This window comes from Malaya genurostris, chromosome 1, assembly GCF_030247185.1.
Source record: "Malaya genurostris strain Urasoe2022 chromosome 1, Malgen_1.1, whole genome shotgun sequence".
Lineage (NCBI taxonomy): Eukaryota > Metazoa > Arthropoda > Insecta > Diptera > Culicidae > Malaya > Malaya genurostris.
In genome coordinates, this window is record NC_080570.1 from 94,191,831 (window position 1) to 94,215,361 (window position 23,531).

The following is a 23,531-nucleotide window of genomic DNA, read 5'->3' on the forward strand; positions in this document are numbered from 1 at the left end:
CGACGAGGATGGCAACGAGCAAGTAGTATCCTGTTCGGCTAACGTCAAAAACAGTTGTTCAATGTTGACTGTAGGTACTTTACCGACAGCCGTGGTTCGAGTAAAATGAAAAAACGATCAGTTTTATGAGGTACGCGCGATGATCGATTGTGGTTCCCAAGCATCACTCATCACCGAAAGTTGTGTTGCACACATTGGATTGAAAAGGAACAACGCTAATCTCATTGTCACCGGAATAATGAACTGTGGATCCGAGACCACCAAAGAAGTGGTGAATCTAGAAATCTCAAGCAGTCGTCAACACGAAGGCCTTTGTGCTAACCAAGCTCACACGAAACCTTCCGCAGCAGAAAATCGACACCAACCGTTTGAAATGTTTGGAATCATTACAACTGGCAGATCCCGGATTCAGAAAGCCAAGAAAGATCGATCTAATTCTTGGAGTAGATGTGTTTCTCTCGATTTTAGGTGATAAAAAAGTGAAGAATGAACATGGGCTTCCAGTAGCATTAAATTCAGCGTTTGGCTGGATTGTTGCTGGTCAAGTTGGCGATGCGGCCTCGCTTCAATGTCGCTCAGCAGTAATCAATTTATGTTCAAAAATCAACGTTGATCGTACGCTTCGGCAATTCTGGGATGAACCGAAACCCCTCACCCAGGAGGAGGACAGAGCAATTGAACTATTTCAAACCACACACCAACGTGATACAGAAGGTGATCAAAGTCCGTTTACCATTCGACGAATCCAAGTTGGCTCTTGGAGAGTCCTTGCCAGCAGCGATACAAAGATTAAAAGCGATGGAGAGGAAATTCAATTTGGACCCCAAATTCAAAAAACTGTGTGGGTGCACAATGCTGATGCGGACTTCTAGCGGATCGTATGGAGAACTGATCCCGAATTGCCTGTAGAACATTATCGACTTCTAACGGTAACATACGGAACTGCCTGTGCCGCTTACTTAGCCATCGAATCACTACGACAAGCAGCCAGGGACAGCAAGACAGTGTACCCTGTTGCTGCTGAAAGAATTGAAAAAAATTTTTACGTCGACGATCTCCTGTCGGGTGCTGATTCGTTAGAAGATGCAGTCCAGTTGAAAAGCGATATTATCCAGATAACATCAGCCGCTGGATTTAATTTGCGAAAGTGGTCGACAAACGTTCCACAGTTGCTGAAATCAAATGAAGAAATGCTTCAATAACCGATTGCGCTGAAACTGGCACCAAAGGCGGATTCAGTGAAAGCATTGGGGATACATTGGTCTCCATCAAAGGACGAATTCTGTTATAAACTGAAACTGAACATTCATCAGCAAAATACTAAGCGTCAACTGTTGTCAGATACGGCTCGCTTGTACGACCCTCTTGGATGGATTTCGCCGGTAATCGTTCGGAATAAGAATTTGTATCAATCACTTTGGCTTCTCGATTTATCTTGGAATGACCCCCTTCCTGCTGCTATTGATGATGAGTGGACCAGGATCAAATTAAGTTTGCAGTTGATTGAGGAAATACGCATTCCTAGGTGGTTAGCAAACCACAATGGAAAGATCCAGCTGCACGGATTCGCCGATGCATCGGAAGCAGCCTATGCAGCAGTTGTGTATGCACGCTCGGACTGACTCCCGAATTGTTTTGGAGTGGCTCTCAGCGCACCCCGAAATATGGAAACCATTTGTTGCCAATCGCACGTCGACAATTCTCGATTTGCTTCCCCGAAGCTCATGGAATCATGTTGCATCCGTTGACAATCCGGCTGATTGTGCTTCTCGAGGAGTTTAACCCGTGGATTTAGTGAATCATACTCTGTGATGGTCAGGCCCTAACTGGTTGCAAGATGGCTCTGAAAGGTGGAAAACTGAATCGATTTCCCCATTACCCGAAGAAACAATGCGTGAAGATACAAAATCAATTAAGTGTTTGAATACAAATATTGTTACCCTAACATAAATATAACATTTGAAGTGGAAAAATATATCTTAGAACGCTATTCGTCTCTTGTGTTCATTAAACGGTTGTTGGCATGGGTGACTCGCTTCAAAACAAATGCACTGGAAAAGTTAAGAAAGGAAACGTTAGTGAGTAGCAATTTAACACCATCTGCAATACAACATGCAGACACGCAGTTGTCTCGACTCGCTCAGTTCGAACAGTTCGGTCGCGATCTCGATCTCATTCGTAAAGGGTTGGAACCAAAAAATGCTCAGCTGAAACCAGCCTATCCGTTCTTTGATGGACAGGGTACACTGCGAGTCTCAGGCAGGTTGCAGAACTCAGGATTACCCTACAACATGCGGCATCCGGTGATTCTACCGAAGACACATCGGTACACATACTTGCTTATCCAGCAACAGCATCTGCAAAATCTACACGGTGGGCCAACGTTGGTGATTGCTTCACTAAATCAACGATACTGGGTTGTCAGTTGTCATACAGCAGTATCATCCGTGATCAACAACTGTGTTCGTTGTGCTCGTTGGAAGGCCAAAAGGCTAGGCACAGCAGCTGATGAAAAGTTTGCCTGCAGTCAGATCGTCAGGAGGACGTATACTTTTGAAAATGTTGGGGTGTACGCCGGACCTGTCACATTACGAACCAATCTTCTGAGATCATCAAAACAGTTAAGGGCTATGTTGCTGTCTTTGTGTGCCTAGCGACAAAAGCCATCCACTAGGAAGGAGTAACCGATCTGACGTCAAATGCCTTCATTTCTGCTTTGAAACGTTTTTGTGAACGTCGTGGATTACCGTCTCAGCTGTGGTCAGATAACGGGGCCAATTTCGTTGGTGCGGATCGAATGCTACGAGAGAATCTTCAGAAGTTAAACTTTAACACCGAGATTGATCGTTATCTTAGCCGTTGCGGAGTTAAATGGAGATTCACCACATCCAGTGCTCCTAACATGGGAGGTATGTGGGAGGCCGCAGTCAAGAGCATGAAAAAACACTTTCGTACCGTGGTTGGAACACAGATTCTTACATTCGAAGATCTGACGACATTGCTCGTGGAAATTGAAGCTTGTTTAAATTCCCGCCCTCTTTGCGCGCTCTCTAATTCTGCAGATTCCTGTGAAGCATTGACGCCAGGACACTTTGTCATTGGTCAACCACTGAACTTGATACTAAAGCCGAATACAAGCCATGTGCCAGAAAATCGATTGGATCGATATCAACGACTTCGTCGGTATTCTGCTGATATCTGAGAGCGTTGGAGATCTGAATATCTCGCAACCCTTCAGCCGAGAAATAAATGGAGAACGATACAGGAGAACATCAAAATCTTGTGCTGGTCAAGACGGAAAATACACCGCCAACCTTTTGGGAGCTTGCTCGTGTGGTAGCAGTCCATCCAGATGCTAACGGGATTGTACGCAACGTCACACTTTGGCGGGCTCAAACTCAATGGGCCGTATGAATAAAATGTAGTAAAGTCTGTTGTTTGTAGTATCTCTGGTTGTGTTGTATCGCTGGTTGTGTTGCCCTGTAATTGAGGCTATCGTCTCAAGGCCGGCGCGGTGTTTACGGTCGCAAGCGGTGAACGATTCTTCATTCCCGAGTCGAAGATTGGCTCACCCCCTGACAAAGAGCAGGAATGAGCGAAGAGAAAAAATTGTTGCCAACAGGAAATGTCATTTGTAATTTCCGCCAACTTCCTTTCATTAGTCTTAAATTAAACATGTATAGAGTAACACGCGTTTTTCTTTCTCTTAAAAAGGCACATGTCCGAGTTAGAAAATTCTCAAAGTTCTCATCGTGATTTATTCGCCGTTCCGTCGGAATCGACTTAGTTTCGTAACGTAAACGTGCTCGCCGTCGGGCAACATCACACTTTCGATCAAGTAACTGATATTCGGAAGGGTGGAGGAAGCGTGCCAATTTCATTCTTATTCACTACATCCAGTTATGTCTCTGACATTACCCACCCACCTTTTTGGCATTAAAAATGCCTTACTCTTCACTATACGTGGCCGGTTGTCAATTAAAAATTTAAAAAATAGTCGCGTAACCTTTTCTGTTATAATTTAGAACTGAGTTATTAGTCATTTGTTGATGGATTTTTATAATCTTACTACCAATCGATTCGGGAACATTTAACTTAATCATGTATGGCAATGTCGTTCTAGTATTTCAATAGCATACCATTGAAAAATTGAAAAAAATGTTTTCCAAGCAATAGTGCTAACGCTACATTAGACATGAATATCAGATAAACGTACAGTTTGCAATAGCAAACTATTGAAAAATCAGTTTAAATAGACCCATGCTTTCACATGCCAATCAGAACACTTTATCAAGACATCAAACACACTATGCGGATATAAAAGCTATGGTTTGAAAATTTTCATTATTATTTTCTGAGCGGTTCCCGCAGCAAGACGGCAGTGTGAAACATTTTGCGCACCTCAACTTTCTTCTGTATGGAGCGGTCATAGCATCAGCGCGAGAAGTTTCCTGGAGCGATTATTGGATCACGACAGACAGTGCAAAATATTTTACGCACATTATTCTATCTGCTGCAGATACACTGAGCTAAATTTTCTTTTTCACATTATATGATATTCTAATGATTTTGCACTATTAGCATTTCCAATAATAGTTACAAGATGTGTTCAACATCATGTCAAATATATGAGATAATCTTATGAAACATAAAACTCTTCTTAACGTTATTTTTACAGGATTTCCATATAACGAATGAAATTTCCAGTCTGAGTCAAATTGATTGGCGCGTCCTATAACCATTACTAGATATCCGCACAACATACATACATACAATTTATGAAGCGCATATAATATTCACTTCGATTTTATTTAGATAGGTTCATATATACCATATGACTAGTTTGAAAAAAATTTTATATATATATATATATATATATATATATATATATATATATATATATATATATATATATATATATATATATATATATATATATATATATATATATATATATATATATAACTTTCAATTGAGCTCATACGAATAGCAGATAATCGCCAACTACTACTTTTCTTTGAGGATTCAAGCTTTACTAGTATTCCGTTCGGTAAGGGAGCACCTCATGATATTTGCGAAAAAGAAGTGAGATCCCGAGACTGAAAATAAAAATGAATCTTACTAGACAGATAGAGTAATGAAATGTACCGGATATATATTTAATGGTCCGTTAACGCATATCCTTGAACGAAGTTGGATGAGCTGTCTTGTCAGCGATTTAAAATTACATTGAGATGCGGAACTTCCTTAAATAAATGGTCTGGAGCAGTTGATGAATATCGGAAACACAACTATTTCTTCAGCTTCAAGCAGTACGATTCACGACTTCCATCAGATTTCCATATAAATTATTAGGGGTAATTTTTATAACTTTCATTATGATAACGTCCATTTAGATTTGACGTACACATTATATAAAGATTATAAGTTACCATATAATTTCTATGAATTATATTCTGCATATGATTCATATGACAAATCTAATGAATATAAATAAGATTTTCATTTCAGTGTAGAATAATGTGCGCTGTTTTTTAAGCTTGGAAATCGGAATGTTAAGGCATGGAAAACTGCTACATTCCTAGCGAGTTACACTGAAGTACGCTGCGCGCGTGCGGGCCATGGTTGAAAAATGTACTGCTCCGAAAGTATTAATCTTTCCATTCTGAAACATTGGCAGAATTTAGTCAAACCAAATCGCTTATTTGAAAGCTAAGAAAAAGACGCACATTTCATGTCTTGGGTGGATTTTCGTATCTTTGTTAGATTTTTCAATATAGGCTGTTTAAAAAAAGGTTCTTTTTTTTGTGAACACGAAACTTCAAAAAATCCTTCCTCGAAAATTTTACGTATCATATTGAAATAAAAAAAAAGCATATCGAATATTTTTGAGTTCTTAACCGAAAAAATAAGTTACCTACATGAAAAAATATTTGGTGGCTTATTTTGTGTGGAAATGCCTCATATAAAAAATATCTCAACTAGTCAACACGTTACGATCCCAAGTATTTTGTTAGAACGAACTGGTGTTGTTTCGAATCTAGTTAGCTTTGACATACTCGGGGATATGATTTCTACAATTTATGGCAGATCGCAATGTGAAGTGTTACATATGTTCTACGTCATCCTGTTATTTTAATTTTTTTTTGGAATTTCATTGATGGAATCGTTTGATCTAATGCTTAATTTGCATAGAGAGGCTTTACAAAACGTTGCCAAATGGTGTCCACCATTTCGTGACTGCGATGAATTCAGTACCAATTTACATGTCAACGCGGGTAATGTTTTTTCCGATACTAGCATTACTTCAAGTAGTAGTATAACATTAAACAGACATAATATTTACACTATTGAGGAGTTAACTGAGAATTCGACATTATCGATTAGAAAATCTCAGCCGGAAACATCGAGCAGTACAGAGTTAAAGCAGCGTTTGGAACAAATAAAAAAAATCTCATCATTAGCACGAAATGCTAAACGTCCAGTTACTAGAAGGGGGACAGAAACAAGGTAGGATTTTTTTTCAGATGGCCTATTAAAAAAATAAATCTATTCTTTCAGATTATCTCTCACTACATTATCCGTTCGAGGCAATTACTTCGATAATATTGTGGAGAGATTTGATTTGATGGACCGATTTTTGAATGATCAACAGGAGATAAAGCAGGATAGCAGTGATGAATCCACAAGACTCCATTGCACACAGTCGAAGTCTGCATCGAATAAGAATTGTCTTGTTCGTCGCTTTTGTTGCTATTGTATCTCTGAATAGTAAATAGTCTAACTTCATAAAGCTCCGTTTCCGTTTTTTTCTTCTGATAAGTAATACATCAGGTCATATAGAACAAAATAACCTAATTTCGAAAATATCTTCAAAGGGACACAAATATACCTGTAAATTTACCTTTCTAGGGTGAATATACCAAACTTTTGGTAAACCCGAAAAATGTGGGGGTTATATGTTCCTAAATGTGTTCTAACATATCTATAAATTTGGTATATCTATCACCTAACCGAAGCCAGGATGACCCGGTGACCCCAAACCGCTGTGTCGACGCAGGTTGAGTCAGTCGTCGACCCGTCATCGGCCTCTCTCTAGCTGTAATCCACCCGTTAGCCCGGTTTACTTAAAACTTGTTTCTATGCCTTAGTTAAGTTGGAATCCCCGTTGCGAAGCCGCAATATTTTTTATCGAAACTTGGAGGACATTACGATGACATCGCAACCTTGGTGACGAAAAGTCATCCAATGACCAGTCGGAAGTGATGTCTTCTGTATACAAATCTGTAACCGCCTCGTTCGTGTACTTGTCAAGCCCGTTTCGAAAATACAAATTAAATAGCGATTTGAAAGAATATCTACAAACCGAATGCAGCCTTCGATTTGAGGAATTCTAAAACTGTAAATTATTGATATCCACTCGCCAAGCGTGAACAAAAAGTATCTATAATTACGTTAAAAAGCCATGCCAAATTGTAAAATATTATTCACTTATAGACTGGTAACAACTAGGAATTTGTATTAAACATCGTACAAGTCAGTTGTAATACCATATAAAGAATTTTGTTGGAATATTATTCAGTTCTTTTATATAATGGTGCATAGTTGAAATCAGCTAGGATAGTTATTGTCACCATGCCAAAGATTGTTATCTGTAACCAGTGATGGCATTTCACTAGATTGATACACCAGTGCGTAAGTTTCTATTTTACACTGCGAATACATTTGGTGTGCTCTACACAAAGAGGAAAGCGCACTTCTTCTCAGTGTCCATTAGACAGACTTTAAGTGTGTGCTTGTGTTGAAAGAAGCTGGTGCGAGAGAATCACATTATCTTCACATGAATCGCTCTCACGTGCTCTCGCCTAAATACACCCAAGTGATCACTGGTGCGTGATGGTGAGCGAACACTTCTGTGAACTTCAATTAACAGAGAGTAGATCTGGCCTTGCTATGGAAAACTTTCAAGGAAAAACGAAAATTCAATAATAAATTGTTTTATTTTGCTTATTTTGTGTGCCCCACGCTTCTTCTACGCAAACCATACACCTGAGTGCTCACCGGCGTGTGAAAGTATCTGCATCCACCTCAGAGAATTTAATAGCTCTGCTCTAGCACTTTGGTTAAATTCAGTGAAGAAAATAAACACGTGCACTCATGATGCGTGCGCACTTTATACAGCAGTGGTGTATATATGTAAAAGAGAAGAGCTCTCGTTGAAGTTGTCAGTACGAGGGGAGAAATTTTGATTGCTCTTCGTCAAACAGAGGAGATGGACATCTCTGTCTGTAACAAAAAATGAACAATTTCTTAATCGGCGAAAAAATTAATTATAAGAGCATTTGGGTTATAATTGAATGAGTAAATTGACTGTCTTAAACAACATGCACAAATGTGTCACCTTCATATTAGTCAATCAAAAGTACTCATAAACATACATACTTCTATGTGTACCATAGTTTCTGAGTGCAGTATATGTGCGGGAGAAGCAATAATGCAAATGCAATTTGTGATTTTAAAATTATTTCTTTTCATAACAACAGATGAACGCTAGATTTTTATACCACTACATTTTTTAAGGGTCTGCCAATGCCTACAGAAATTTTAGCTCGAAGAATGGCTGCATATATTGCTTGCAGAGTGCTACATTCTGCTGGAGAGCTGGATGACTCACTACAGCCAATAGGAAAAGAATCATTCCGTGCATTTGAAGCAGATTGGGAAGACTTCGAACTGGAGAGCACTGATGCTCAAATTGTCAATGAAAATTCTGAGCCTAGACCAGGTACTACCAAACGAAGACAGTACTATTATAAACGGGTAAGTGGTAGTAGAAAATTTGAAGCACAAACCCGTATATTTTCTTCATCGTAGATTGCATCAGCGTTCTCAGATTGTCGCCCCAAAGTTCAATCCAATGTATATCTATATCACATCAGCATGACCTTACAGTGTCCTATTCCAGAGGAACAAAATACACGAGGACGTAAGATTTATCCACCCGAGGATTCTCCACAGGGTTTCGGGATACTAACAACTAAGATCATACCAAAAGTAAGTGCATTTCCAATTTTTACCCGTTCGGGTGAAGTTAAAGTCGCATTGGATCTGTGCAAACAGCATGCTGTTCTAAGCCAGCAACAGCTTGATAAAATCAATCTATTCATCAACTATACTTTTACCAAGGTACTGAGATTACAGAAATATCTAATGCTGTACGATCCAGAAGCTACTGAAAACTGCTTCTTCATAGTACCCACTATTACTCGTCATAGTGAAGTTACGGTAGATTGGGATTTTATCGACGTTATTGCTAAAAATGTGGATAAAATGCCTACCTCTGTACCGGATGAAGAACGAAAAAACTATGCATTTGATAGCAATCAATTTAGAGATGCAGTAGTCATGCCGTGGTATCGCAATCAGGATCAACCGCAGTATTTTTACGTTGCGGAAATTTGTTACCATTTATCACCGAAGAGCTCATTTCCAGGACTCAACTATAGTACATTTGAAGAGTATTATTTGAAAAAGTATAATATACAAATTCAAAACTGTAAACAGCCCTTACTTGATGTAGATCATACGAGTGCAAGACTAAATTTTCTCACTCCTAGGTTGGTAGTTTGTTTTTAATATTTACATATTCGAAAATAGATAAATATTATTATATACATATATAGATACGTCAATCGTAAAGGAGTAGCTCTTCCTACTAGCTCAGAAGAAACGAAACGGGCAAAACGCGAGAATCTCGAGCAAAAGCAAATTTTAATACCTGAACTTTGCACTATTCATCCTTTCCCCGCGTCCCTCTGGCGCGCTGCCGTTTGCTTGCCATGCATTTTATATCGGATCAATGCTCTATTGTTGGCGGATGAAATTCGCAAAGAAGTTGCACACGATCTTGGGCTAGGGGCTCCTAACATTCCTAATGATGGCTTCGAATGGCCAATTCTCAACTTTGGTTGGAGTCTAGCAGATGTGTTAAAAAAATCCAGAGAAGCAAAACTAGCTATTTCTAATCAAGCTCCCGAGTGTTTTGAAAATACTGAAACGAATGATCGAGGGAAACGTTCTTCAGAAGAAAAGGACATTCAAACTGAAATTAAGACTGATGAAAATTTTGATAGCCAAGCAAAAGATCCAAAAGAAATTGCACAAAATTTATCGGTTGCAAGAACACTTGAAGAAATTGATGATAAGTTCAAAGCAGATGGATTCCAGATCGGTACATGGACCAACGAAATGGCAAACAATACGGATATCTTGAGCGATGATGATTCCTGGGGCCTTCCACCAAATGTAGACCTATGCTCAAGAAATAAAAGTAAGTTATAAACTAGTTGGCTCTAACATGTATAAATAACAAATATTTCTTTCTGCAAGCAAATATTCGCTACGGTTCACCCACATCATGGGAAGTTGGGACTAAAGAACAATTGAACGATGTGCGATATTACTCTGATTCGGAAGGATCATTTATATCAGACGACGAATTGGATAGTGCCAGTGTGGATAGCGATCTGGAGCAGAACTACGGGTTGAAGATTGAATTTAAATCAGACAATGTAGCCGAAGCAATAGAATCTGAACATGATATTCTGAAACGCCAGAAACAATTGGACATAATAAATAGCACGAATATTAATGAACAAATATATCAAAATTCTAAAAATATTAGTAGTGGATTCGACTGTACGCGAAGTGTAGATCTAGAAGCTAGACTTAAAGTGCATGAAGATCAGTTCTTGAAATCTACCGATAAGTTCAAAGACCAAATCAGAAGCTCCGGAACATTGGTGAAATACGATGAACCGTTAATAATTGATACGGTCCATCAAAGGACAAACTGCATCGCGCTGTCGAATGTTTCGAATGTCGGAAACATCTATGAACTATTTCCGTATGCAAACAGAAAGGAAATTGATTCACATTTATCAACTTCCAGTGATGGGACAAAAATTATGAAACTCGATGGATTCTATGAAATTAACAGCTCATATTTTCCGGAGGAATATAATATCGTAGGAACAGGAGATTTATTTGATACTTTCAACGATCAGCATATGTTATTCGTTAATGAGAATGGAGAGAAAAAAATTAAGCTGAAAATAGAGAATCCGTTTGTTAAAAATGAAAAGGCAAAGATAGATCCCGATATTAAACTAAACAATGTTTCTCGTATTCAAGTAACTAAAAACAACTCTTCTAATCCATCAACAAACGAGTTTAGTTTTGATTATCAGCCTGACCTGAATAACCATCCGGGACCTAGTCCAAGTATTATACTACAAGCTCTCACAATGTCCAATGCAAATGACGGAATTAATCTAGAACGATTAGAAACGATAGGAGATTCATTTCTAAAGTACGCAATAACAACTTATTTGTATTGCACATATGAAAACGTTCACGAAGGAAAACTAAGTCATTTAAGATCGAAACAGGTGTCAAACTTAAACCTGTATAGACTTGGAAGACGAAAAATTTTAGGTGAAAGTATGATCGCAACAAAATTTGAACCTCATGACAATTGGTTACCACCGTGTTATTATGTTCCGAAGGAATTAGAACAGGCACTCATCGATGCTAAGGTATGCATTATATATGAAATTACTATTGTATTGCTAGCTGGTAGATGCAAACATAAAATTCGTTCATTTATGAATTAGATTCCCGCTTGCCACTGGAATTTAGCTGATCTGCCAGATATCAAACAGTTATCAAGTGAAGAGATTTGTAAGCTAGTGAAAGAACGCGCTTTATCACTGGGGCTTCTTGATGATGTAAGTATCATTTTGTTCTAATAGCGGCCCTTACACGAGCATTAAAAATGTCAGTTTTAATGTAACTAAGTAATGATGTATTTCAAATTTGTTAGAAATCTCGTCATTACTGCACCATTACACGTTCATTAATAATTCAGTAATGACATTTTTAATGACTCGTGTAAGGGTCGCTAATCGTTCAACTCCAATGTAGCGAAAAATGATTAAATTACATCAGTGTATTTATTTCTATCTAGTCCGAAAATGAAGATGGAGAACATATGAAGGAAATCCAACAGTTAGAAGTGCGAAATGATGAATTCATCAAAAATTCAGACTATTTCGCTTGCTTTATTCCATATAATCTTGTGACTCAACATAGTATTCCAGACAAGTCGGTGGCAGATTGTGTTGAGGCTCTAATAGGTGCCTATTTGATAGAGTGTGGTCCTCGTGGGGCTTTGTTATTGATGGCATGGCTAGGCATCAGGGTCCTACCAATTATTGAAGTGCCGTTTGATGTGGATAAAAAGCGAATCCCTGGCAGCTCTCCGTGCTATGAGGCGGATGGTAAAAAGATGAATTCTGTATATGGATACTGGATTCCACCAAAATCTCCTCTACTTGCCTATGTACCAGATCCAAAAACAACATTAAGTCATCTTCTTAACGGTTATGGCACATTTGAAGATTCTTTGGGTTATCATTTTTTAGACCGCTCCTACCTGTTACAAGCCATGACTCATGCTTCATACTGCCCCAATCGCTTAACTGACTGCTATCAACGGCTAGAATTTCTCGGAGATGCTGTTTTGGATTATCTCATCACACGACATCTTTATGAAGATCCTAGACAACATTCACCTGGTGCATTAACAGATTTACGGTCTGCTTTAGTAAACAACACTATTTTTGCATCACTAGCTGTAAGACATGATTTCCACAAGTATTTTAGACACCTATCTCCTGGACTGAACGATGTTATTGATCGTTTTGTACGAATACAACAAGAGAACGGCCATAGTATAAGTGAAGAGGTGCTTTAGTGAGTTAAACAAGATTACCTAATATTAATTTTTGGTTCTGTATACAGTATTACCTCATACTAGAAGACGAATGTGATGAAGCTGAGGATGTGGAAGTTCCAAAAGCATTAGGTGATGTTTTCGAATCTGTCGCCGGTGCTATTTTCCTAGACTCGAATATGTCTTTGGATGCCGTGTGGAAGGTAAATGCATGCATACCTAACGAAACTTTTCTATTTTGTAAATCATAGTCAAACTTTTAAAAGTGTTGAGAAAAATATTGTTTGCAATTATAAAAATAATCGAAACTACTCAAATCACATTTTTTATCAGGTATATCGAAATATGATGGGGCCAGAAATTGACCAGTTCAGTAACTCAGTTCCCAAGTCTCCCATTCGAGAATTGTTGGAACTGGAACCGGAGACCGCCAAATTCGGGTAAGTTCCTTCAATTAGATCTAGATCGAAAAACGCCTGTGTGTGTCAATTTTCTCAGAGATTGCTAAACCGATTCGAACATTCGTAATTACAGAGATTTTCTCAAACTTTGATCTAAATCAAAGGTCTTTTGGTCCCATACAGAGTTCCTGAATTTACCTAAAAATGTAAAAAAATGTTACTCAGTTTTCTCGAAGTGTTTAGTGTAAAAATTTCAATTTCAGGAATGCTTTTCTGAAATTGACACTGAACAGATACAAATTTCTAGAGCCGAGTATGCATGTGAAATCTGCCCACAAAGTAAATTCATATTGTTATACTACATTCGAAAGAGCTTACACACTTAATTTCGTTCGGTAATTCTTGCCTCTTTTGACGAGTTTTGAACAGCCGAACTACCGAATATTTCCATTCTACTGATATATCAGCACAAATGAACATTTGTTGACAGCAGTACCTCAAGGTACCGCAGTGATAAAACGTGAATTTTACCGATAAAATCACCTACCGAGATTTGAACAGCTGAGGTCGGTAATCCAATTTAAGTGTGTACACACTTAATTTCGTTCGGTAATTCTTGCCTCTTTTGACGAGTTTTGAACAGCCGAACTACTGAATATTTCCATTCTACTGATATATCAGCACAAATGAACATTTGTTGACAGCAGTACCTCAAGGTACCGCAGTGATAAAACGTGAATTTTACCGTTAAAGTCACCTACCGAGATTTGAACAGCTGAGGTCGGTAATCCAATTTAAGTGTGTACTGGAGATATTTTTTCCAAAATTTCGACCCTTCTACTGTCACATTGACGGAGCAAGGGTGGTTCTGTTAATTTTCATTTTATTTGAAATTTAAAGCATTTGATATTTAAAAACCTGTTTTAATCCACCTAGTGGTGTAATGATAACATTCTCATATCAATCATACTATCATATATAATTTTGCAGTACCACAGTATTATAAAACTAAAATCGGTTTGTTTGACCATCTGCTGATAAAATCTATCAATTGAACTAGTTTTGAGGCCGATTTAGAATTTTTTTTAAAGTGATGATAGAAATTTTTAACACCTTTTACCCTATATTTCCGGAACCGAAAGTCGAATCCAAATAAAATTTAGGAACTCCGTATGGGACCACAGGACCATTCATTTGAACCTAAGTTTGTGAAAATCGGTCGAACCATCGCTGAGAAAAGACAGTGAAATCAATTTGGGAAAATATGATTACTTTTTCGGTGCCTTCGGCATTGGAAACTGGGAACCGTGATAGCCAGAATTGGTCTACTGATAATTACTTGAAGTAGTCTTGAGGCCAGTTCAGAAATTTAGATTTTTTTTATTATTAAACCTACTGGTCTCCATAGTTACCATAGTTTGGCAAAGTTCAACTTATATACTTATATATTCCTTATAGAACTATTTTCGCGTGTCCAAAAAAAAGAAAACACAATTGCCAACATCAGTCTAGGATCCATCCTCTTCAGAATAACGACGATCGTTCTTCAAAAAACTCTGCTGTTGTCTTCGTACAGTCTACAATGAAACAGTGAGTGATCTGGTGTACCCAGTGCATCTTCGCATTGACAGGTGCCGTCGTCTATGATGTTGTTTCTGAACAAGTCTGTCGGTAGTCTTGAGTGATTGCTTATGAGTTTGGATATAATGACAACTTCTCTCCTGCTAAATCCGCCATCCTTGAACCACGCTGACGTTGAGACTGTGGGAATAATTGCAAAGCAGAATCTGCCTTTTGTACCGGTGTTCCAATCCCGTTGCCAACTGGATATAGCTCGCGTGTATACCGAAAACTTGAAATCGATGCTTGAGAATTTAAATGTTTTAGGTTCGCCATTTTGATTTGTTGGTTTGGCTGCAATATCCGCTGCTTCATTCGTGGTATACCTGTATGTGATGATCGTTATCGATGATCCCTTACTTTCAATTTGATCAACGAGGTGTTTGATTTCGAACCACGCCTGAGATTGGTATGAATGTATTCTCTTGTTGGACAGACTTGTTAAACTGCCCAAGCTATTTGTCAGAACGACATATTCTCCAGTCTCCAATGTAGCTATGATTTCGTCAGCTTTTCTTTTTTGTTGAAAAAAATCGTTTCTTCGCCGCTATGGTTGCGGTCAACTGCAGGATCTCGGCAGGATGTCGAAGCATTTTTGTAAAAGATAACATAGGATTGAAGGAATAATTCTTCCATTGAAACTTAACTTTGCATTCTTGTGTTGCCATTTGGAATTTGCTCAATTTCGATGAATTCACTAAGTTGATGATTTTAATATTTTCATTTTTTGAGTTTCACAAAACTTTTGCCTTTAAACAGCAAAATGATAACATAATGTGATATTATTTGAAAATTTGAAGAATCGATGTCATATTAGGATTTTAATCTGATGTTGCTATCATAATCAGATTTCAATTTGTTCTCATTTTGATGCTAGACTTTACTCGGGAAGCCCACTACACTCAATCACTGAGAATATTCCTTATTTCTAAATGTCGGTTTTGCACGAAACGCATTGTGCGATGATTTGTTCAGTTCATAGCAAAGCCTTGGTATTACATTCCTGTAGTGGAATTTGACCTTCTGTTTCAACAGACTTCGCAGCCGATTCAGAGTGTACAGAACCATTGCATGGATAATGCTACGATTCTACTGACACTACGAATTCTTCCGGGTCGGGGCTCGAACATACGACTACTGGATTGTAAGATCAGTGCCCTATGCATTGAACCATTCAACCCGGAATGTTCTATTCATGTGGTTAAAATCTCGCGTGTCTGATTTTGACACTGTATTTCACCTTAATACTCGTTCATATCAAACAATTTAAATAACTTCATTTTTGAATTAATCTTGGCTCTCTTACCGCGGTACATTTTATCACAAATTGCTGAATATATTTCCGATAGTATGGAGATAAAATTATGTTGCTGCGTTAAATACAACAAGAGATATTCACGATTAAGTTCTAGCCATTTTCTTGTACAGAGTGAATTTTTTTAAAACGCACCATAGTAAAGTAAGATTTATTCACGTCAAAAAATATACAAATCTTGACGTTTCTTGTATTTCTCATATATGACATCAAACAATAATTTTAGGAATTTCTCATTCACATGCATGGCAACCCTTAACCATGTCCGATTAAGCTAAAATATATTTTAGTTATCTATTTTTTGATACCATTTCTCAAATTATTTTTCTTGAAATCTGTAATTTTCCTTTAATACTCAGAATATTAAATAACCAATTTATTTTTTCATTTAGGAAACCGGAAAAATTGGCTGACGGACGGCGTGTTCGAGTTACGGTGGAAGTGTTTGGAAAAGGTACGTTCCGTGGAATCGGTCGAAATTATCGCATCGCCAAATGCACAGCAGCCAAATGTGCATTACGACAACTGAAAAAGATGGGCCTGATTAACAAACGTCGACAATTATCTTAAACGGGATCATATTGTGCAAAATAAATACAAAATTTATTGAGGCTGAAAACAAGCAATTGACACCTGCTCACACACGATGCTTTCGGTTAGAGATTACTATTTAGAACTAGCTGAATTACCCGGCGTTGCTCGGAAATGTTTCGTGAAGGCAAAGCTGCAAAAACATTATAGAAATTGTGCAGCTTATCGAAATAATTAGATCTCACAATTATTTTAATGTTGATTTGATTTGATCTCTTCTGTTAGGAATATTTCAAACATCTTTCTGTATGTATGTATGTATGTAAGTATGTGTGAAGCCACCATCAGTTCAAGGCATTACCAGTGGATGCAGGTAGACTTATAAGATTTTCATTTTGAAGGTCCAGTCTTACGAGGACCCAAAGCCTTCCAGTAAAAACGTCCGGCCATATAAAAAAGAATTTCACTGTTCCAGCTTAAACCTATCTGATGGTTTGTTTATTAGAAGGGTGCGTCTTACTCATTTCAGACCTTCAAGGGAACACACAAAGCTTCCTCCATGTCAATGTGAACGGTTGATAATTCACTCCTTCATCCAGTCATTCATTTGTAAAATACCCTGATGCATTCTCAGCCCCTCTCCTTTATCAATATATTTGAGCATAATATTATATAATTTAACATAATACAATATAACATAATATAATATAATACAATAAAATATAATATATTATAATATAACATAAAATACAGACATAGAATATAATACAATATAATATAATATAATTATACAGCGATTCCATGAAAAAATGATATACGGTCTCTCACAATTTCGTAATATTTGCAATAATTATTCTTTTTATTTTATTCTTTTTCTGTCATTGATTAAAAAATCGATTTTTTTTCAATTTCTTTAAAAAAAAAAGTACGGGTGTGTAATGTCAGAGACAACTGGATGTCGTAAATACGAATAAAACTGACTTCCAAGTATCAATTAGTTGATCGATTGTGTGAATTGTGCTAGCTTTCCCTTTTTTCACTACTAGAATTGGAAACGATACACTTAAAGTAAAGTACTCAAAAGAACCGTTTCGTGAGCGTTCGTGATGGAGGGGGACGAGTTGAGCTCGACCTCCGATGGATACCTCTAACTTCCGTCATCTATTTCCAGGCTGTTGTTCGTGGGTGTTGATTACGACAGGCAAATTCGAAATGAATCGCTTCTGAATCAGGTTTTTTGCATTCTATGTAGCAAATTAACAAGAAGTTCTACTACAAAAATGGGCCGTATACATTATAGTGAAGCAAAATTTCGCATAATTCTTTGGGTATACAATTATGGTTCTAAATAGCAACATACAGAATTTTGATGTTGATTATTCCATTTCGGATTTGATAATATTTCAGTGAAAACCACTATCAAAATGCGTGATGATATTTCCTCGTAATTTCCAAAAGTTTAATAAAACTTTGTTGTTCAGTTTGGTTTTACATCTCATCCAAGTCAGTCGATAAAACAAAACCGCTTACGTCCGGGACAGAAGAAACCAAGTACAGTATTGTGTAGTGAACAATAGACCTCGAAATGAGTGAACCAAACGAACAAAAGCTACCGCCGACACGAAAGAATACAATTGTTGTTGACTTTAGACAGTGCAAAATTCGACCTTCGATACGTGAACTTGAAGGTTTGCTTAAGGAACAGATGCATCTTGACATTGAACGTGTGCATTTACTTCAATGCAATAAGACGAATAATGTTGTTTACATCCAGTTTTATAAAGGGTTGAATGCAATTCAATTCGCAAAAGACAATAACAATGTGCACTATGTGGAGCACGAGAACATTAAGTACAACATTTCAGTATATTTGGATGATAGTGCTATAGAAGTGCGTGTGCATGATCTTCACTCAAGCGTCAACGATTCATATATTCGCAAAACTAGGATAACAGAGGTATTTTGGCCACTTCATATATTTTGGTTCACCTAACAAACTTTATGGATTTAATCGATGTTAAGTAACCCATGTTGCATCCATTTGAAGCTAATCACATTAAATAACCTATTGCAGAAGGGTTTTTCAAAGATATTACAACATTTGGTGAATATTTTTACAAAGTGGGCCAAAATAAAATCAATCCTAAAGTGGGCCAAAATACCTCTGTTACCTTATGTCCCAATACGGAGAGATTCTCTCTATGGAAAAAGAAAAGCGGAAGAAGTTTTTCCCCGGTATTCTAAATGGCGTACGTTTATTACGCATATACTTGAAGAGGCCTATACCTTCTTATGTGATTTTCGGTCAAGATACAAAAATTCCGTGCAAATCACTTGTTACCTATGACAATCAGATGGCCACATGTCAATATTGCCAAAAAGCTGTTCACTACGGTAAGCCATGTGATAAAGTGGACAAGGAGACAACTACACCAACGGACAACGGTGCTTCCTTCACACAAACCCCAAGCAACCCCAGTACACCTGTGACAGCCGCCAACAACAATGAAGCATCCCCTGCAACGAAACCATCAGTATCCTCTGTAGAACAAAGTACACCGGCTGCAGTTAACAACTTACCCTCCAACCAACCAGCAATTGCAACCAATATACAACAAGGTGCATCTACAGCAACTAGAAACGAAAAGAAGACGGAAATCGACAACAATACCATCGATGCGGCAATGGATGACGAGACGAACCCCGAACGAAATGCCCCTCAATCCTCGCAGGAGGGAAATGGAAGCTCCTCTCCCCCTAGAAAAAGGGTGACAACGAGATCCAACTCAAAAAAAAATCTATTTAAAAAATCGGCTCAATCGGCCACGTAAAGCTTGTACGCAAATAGGCCTGAAGAAAAAATACCTTTAAAATAAAAAAAAACTTTGTTTTTCAGGTATTTATGATTATCTCACGCTGTTGAAAATTCAATCACAAATTCCTTATCAGAACTATTCGCGATAAAGTTCTGTCCATTCTTGTAAAGGATAAATTTTGAAAAGGCGCTCCATAGTAAAGTAAGTTCACGACAAAACATTTTTTTATATCATAGCTTTTGAACCACTCGACCGATGTGGCTAATTTTTAGATATATTGTCAATGAATGCCTTTAGTTTTAATGAAAAAATATTGTGAAGTTGAAGTTTTGCGTTTAAAAAAGTCAACTGTATAACTTTTTAACGGTTTTCATGGTTTGCGACCAATGAGCACTATGTCATTTTATATTTTTTCTGAAAGCTGAATCATGTTTACATAACATATCCAAAAATTTGCGATGTATGTTTTTTTGTTTGTTTTTGAGTTATATTTTATTATTTTCAAGTTTTCGTAGTTTCCGTGTTTTTGCCTTCCACATATACAAAGGTTATGCAATCACTGTGAAAACCGACTCTTGACTCTTGCCATATACCATTCAATTCAGTTTGTCGAGTACGCAAAATGTCTGTGTATGTTTGTATGTAACGTTTTTTTTACTAACTTTTCTCGGAGATGGTTGAACCGATTTTCACTAACATAGATTCAAATGAAAGGTCTTAGTAGTCCTTAAAACACTTTCGATCTCCAACTCCGGAACTACCGTTAGGTATTACTTCGGGGTGGAAGGCTATCGGTACTCAAAGCACCCTTCCCGGCCTTATGCATCGCCATGGACGTCTGCATCGTTCTCTCCTACTTTTGGACCATATAGCTTTCGACTTTGAGCCACTCGCTTTGCTCCAGGGGATCGACCAGGAGGATGTCGAGGTTGATCCGGCGATTCCGGTTGGTTGGAACATGACTTTCGGTTCGCTGGCACCTCGACGACCTAGGGTTAATCTACGTCATGAACTTTCCCCGGGACCAACGCTCCCGAAACCCGTGAACGGTTCGAACGGCAGGATGCCTGGATCGGTCTAGTGATTCCAGTGGGATGATGACTTCCGGTTCACTGGCGCCCCGACGATCCATACCGGAGATACGTTACGCCGACGGAGTTTCTCCCGACATCGAATCTCGTGTTTCGCCACACGGAACACTCAAATAAATGCTGGGGTCGGTCCTTTGATTCCGGTTGGAGCATGGCTTCCGGTTCACTAGCGCCCCGACGACTCGACTTCGGTACTGTGGCTTCTACTCGGCTAGTCCCCGACGAAGGATTTATCCATACCAGGGCTACGTCGCAATATACTCGTCTAATGAAGGATTTAGACTACACCGACAGAAAGTACCACGACAACGAGAAAACTCCCGAGCCGACGCTTGTTCGCTGATCCCTCTTTAGCGGTCGACGATCGCGGCTGTCTGTTGTTCTGCGTTTCAATTCCGCTGCAAGATGCCCGTGATCTGGAAGGTTCAAGTTCTTCTCACTGTGACACATCCTCTGTACTAGGTTCTCTGCCACATACATCCAGTAACCTGTGTATGTAACAGCTGAAACAACCGTGGCCTCAACCTCAGTACGCCATCGTACATTAACATATATTCCACAGAAGCAAGCCCAGGATGGATCCCTGTGGTACTCCGGCGGTGATAGGAGTGCTGTGTAAGCCTTCCTCGGTAGAGCAATACCCAATTCTGAAAATAGCTTTCCAGAATCTTGTACAGCTCTACTGGTACTCCCAGTCGAAGTAGGGAGTCAGCGATATCCGCCCAATAAGAACTATTGGACGCGTTTTTGACGTCAAACGTTACTACCGCGCAGTAACGAATTCCACGTCGCTTAGGTTGATGACATCCGCGTAGACCTTTGCGGAACCCGTGTTGTTCGTTAGACCACCCGTCTCCTCTATTAACGGGGCTAACCTGTTCAGGATGATTATCTCCAGGAGCTTCCCTGTGGTGTCGATCAGGCAGATTGGTCTATACGCCGACGGATCCCCAGGAGGTTTCCCAAGTTTCGGTAACAGTACCAATATCTGCCTTTTACAAATGTCCGGGAACATTCGCTCGTCTAGACATCTCTGCATGACCTCCCTGAACATGTCCGGTTTTGAGGTTATCGCAACCTTTAGAGCCGCGTTCGGGATACCATCTGGCGATCTCGCCGCTGACAACTCTTCGTTCGTCACTCTGCCAACATCATTTGCTGGTAGCGGTACTGGCGACCACGGGGACGTATCGTGGTGAGGGAAGAGGACCCTTATAATCTCATTCATCTTTGTCAAAAAACAACGTGTTTTGTCGAATACATCACTTATACCATCATATTGCCGGAACTAAAAGTCACAACCATTTGTTCTTTGAACCTGATCAATGGTCTAACAATAGCTTTTAAACGGGCCTAGGCTTGTTAAAATCGATTCAGCTATCTCCGAGAAACTTGCGCGGTAAAAAAAAACAACTCGTTTTGTCGGTTACGTCATTTTCACCATCATGTCTCCGGAACCAAAAGTCACAGCCATTTGATCTTCGAACTTGATCAATGGCCTAACAATAGCTTTCAAACGAGTTTGTGAAAATCGCTTCAGTCATCTCCGAGAAAATTGAGTGGTAAAAATATCTTCGAACATTCATACACACACAAACATTTTCTGATCTCGTCGAACTGAGTCGTATGGTATATAACATTATGGGTCTCCGAGGCACCGTTCAATAGTTGTTTTTTCCAGAAATTCTAATACCTTTCTGTAAAAAAATGCAAAACACATCGCCAATTTTTTATATGTTATGTAAAAATGTTCCGGCTTTCAGAAAAAAATATAAAATGACATAGTGTCCATTGTTCGCAAACCATAAAAAAAATAAAAAAGTTATAAAATTGGCTTTTTAACCACAAAACTTCAACTCCACAATATTCGAATATTTTTCCTTAAAACTGTTGACATTTGTTGACTACATAACCAAAAATTAGCGAAATCGGTCCTATCGTGTCTTTTTTGAAGAAAATCGATTTTTTGATCCACCCTAACATATAAATTTTCGCCCTAATGACAAAATAAAAAAATACGGGTCTTATATTTTTAGATGGAAAATAATTCTTCCAAGTAGTTCGAAATTCGGAGATCGTATATCAGTTTCTCATGGAATTGCTGTATAATAAGAATGATAACGATAATGACAATGATAATAATGAAAATGCTAATTATAATGATAATAATAATAATAATATTAAAAATAATAATAATAATAATAATGATAATAATAATAATAACAATACTAATATTAATAATAAGATTAATAATAACTGTTTTTTGTCCCAAAGTCCACATGTCCAGAAGATCTCATCCAAACCTGAGGGAGTGTTTTACAACTGTGTAGCATCCCTATTCATATCTGTTATATACCGAGTTCTATCTTTCTAAGAAATATCAATCCAGCACAACATATCCTCGTCATCCTAAACATATTGTTTCCAAATAAATTTGCACTAAGTCATAAAATGTATGACCTTTCTCTTATTGCGCATTCTACCCGCCACATGTGCGCATCAGCACATGAGCCATTATCCGCTTGGGCCAGCAACGATTACGCTGCAATGCCGTAACACAATTGCCTTCTGCATGCGCACAGCGATACCTACGCTGCAAGACCATCGCAGATGGTTTACATTAACTTATTTTGAAACATCGTTAGTGACTTGAGTTTAGCATGTAAAATAGAAATAGGTAGCCGTAATTGTTAAGCTTTTAATACAACAGTCGTCTTTAAAACACGAACCATAAGAGTTCTTAGACCGATGACACGCCAAACGTAACTACTGCGAATACGACTTGGCACGAAATTTGGGTGCTCGATCAACCCGATTGACATTGACATTATAAGTGCCATTGATATTTCGATCATTCGATGAATGTGCTAGTGTAAAAGTAAGGCGACTTACGCCATTTCATTGAACTCCAGCTAGAGGAATGCGGGAATTCTAAGAAGAACTGGTTATTTACTAGTTCTG

General features: G+C 38.3%; 2 protein-coding genes across 2 annotated transcripts in view; both read left to right on the forward strand.

The window, feature by feature from the left end:
* LOC131425106 (endoribonuclease Dcr-1) overlaps positions 1–23,298 on the forward strand; it is a 36,858-nt gene extending 13,560 nt beyond the window's left edge. The window contains exons 4-12 of the mRNA XM_058586701.1: positions 8,581–8,820; positions 8,875–9,617; positions 9,684–10,330; positions 10,390–11,597; positions 11,676–11,789; positions 12,029–12,808; positions 12,865–12,999; positions 13,130–13,236; positions 16,525–23,298. Of these exons, the coding sequence (XP_058442684.1) occupies positions 8,581–8,820; positions 8,875–9,617; positions 9,684–10,330; positions 10,390–11,597; positions 11,676–11,789; positions 12,029–12,808; positions 12,865–12,999; positions 13,130–13,236; positions 16,525–16,702 (4,152 nt within the window). The 3' untranslated portion in view covers positions 16,703–23,298. The remainder of the gene's footprint in view (positions 1–8,580; positions 8,821–8,874; positions 9,618–9,683; positions 10,331–10,389; positions 11,598–11,675; positions 11,790–12,028; positions 12,809–12,864; positions 13,000–13,129; positions 13,237–16,524) is intronic.
* On the forward strand, positions 5,921–6,779 carry LOC131425109 (uncharacterized). Its single transcript, XM_058586705.1, has 2 exons — positions 5,921–6,510; positions 6,562–6,779. The coding sequence occupies exons 1-2, from the start codon at positions 6,161–6,163 to the stop codon at positions 6,770–6,772; spliced, it is 561 nt and encodes a 186-aa protein (XP_058442688.1). The 5' UTR covers positions 5,921–6,160; the 3' UTR covers positions 6,773–6,779.
* Positions 23,299–23,531: the final 233 nt, after the last annotated feature.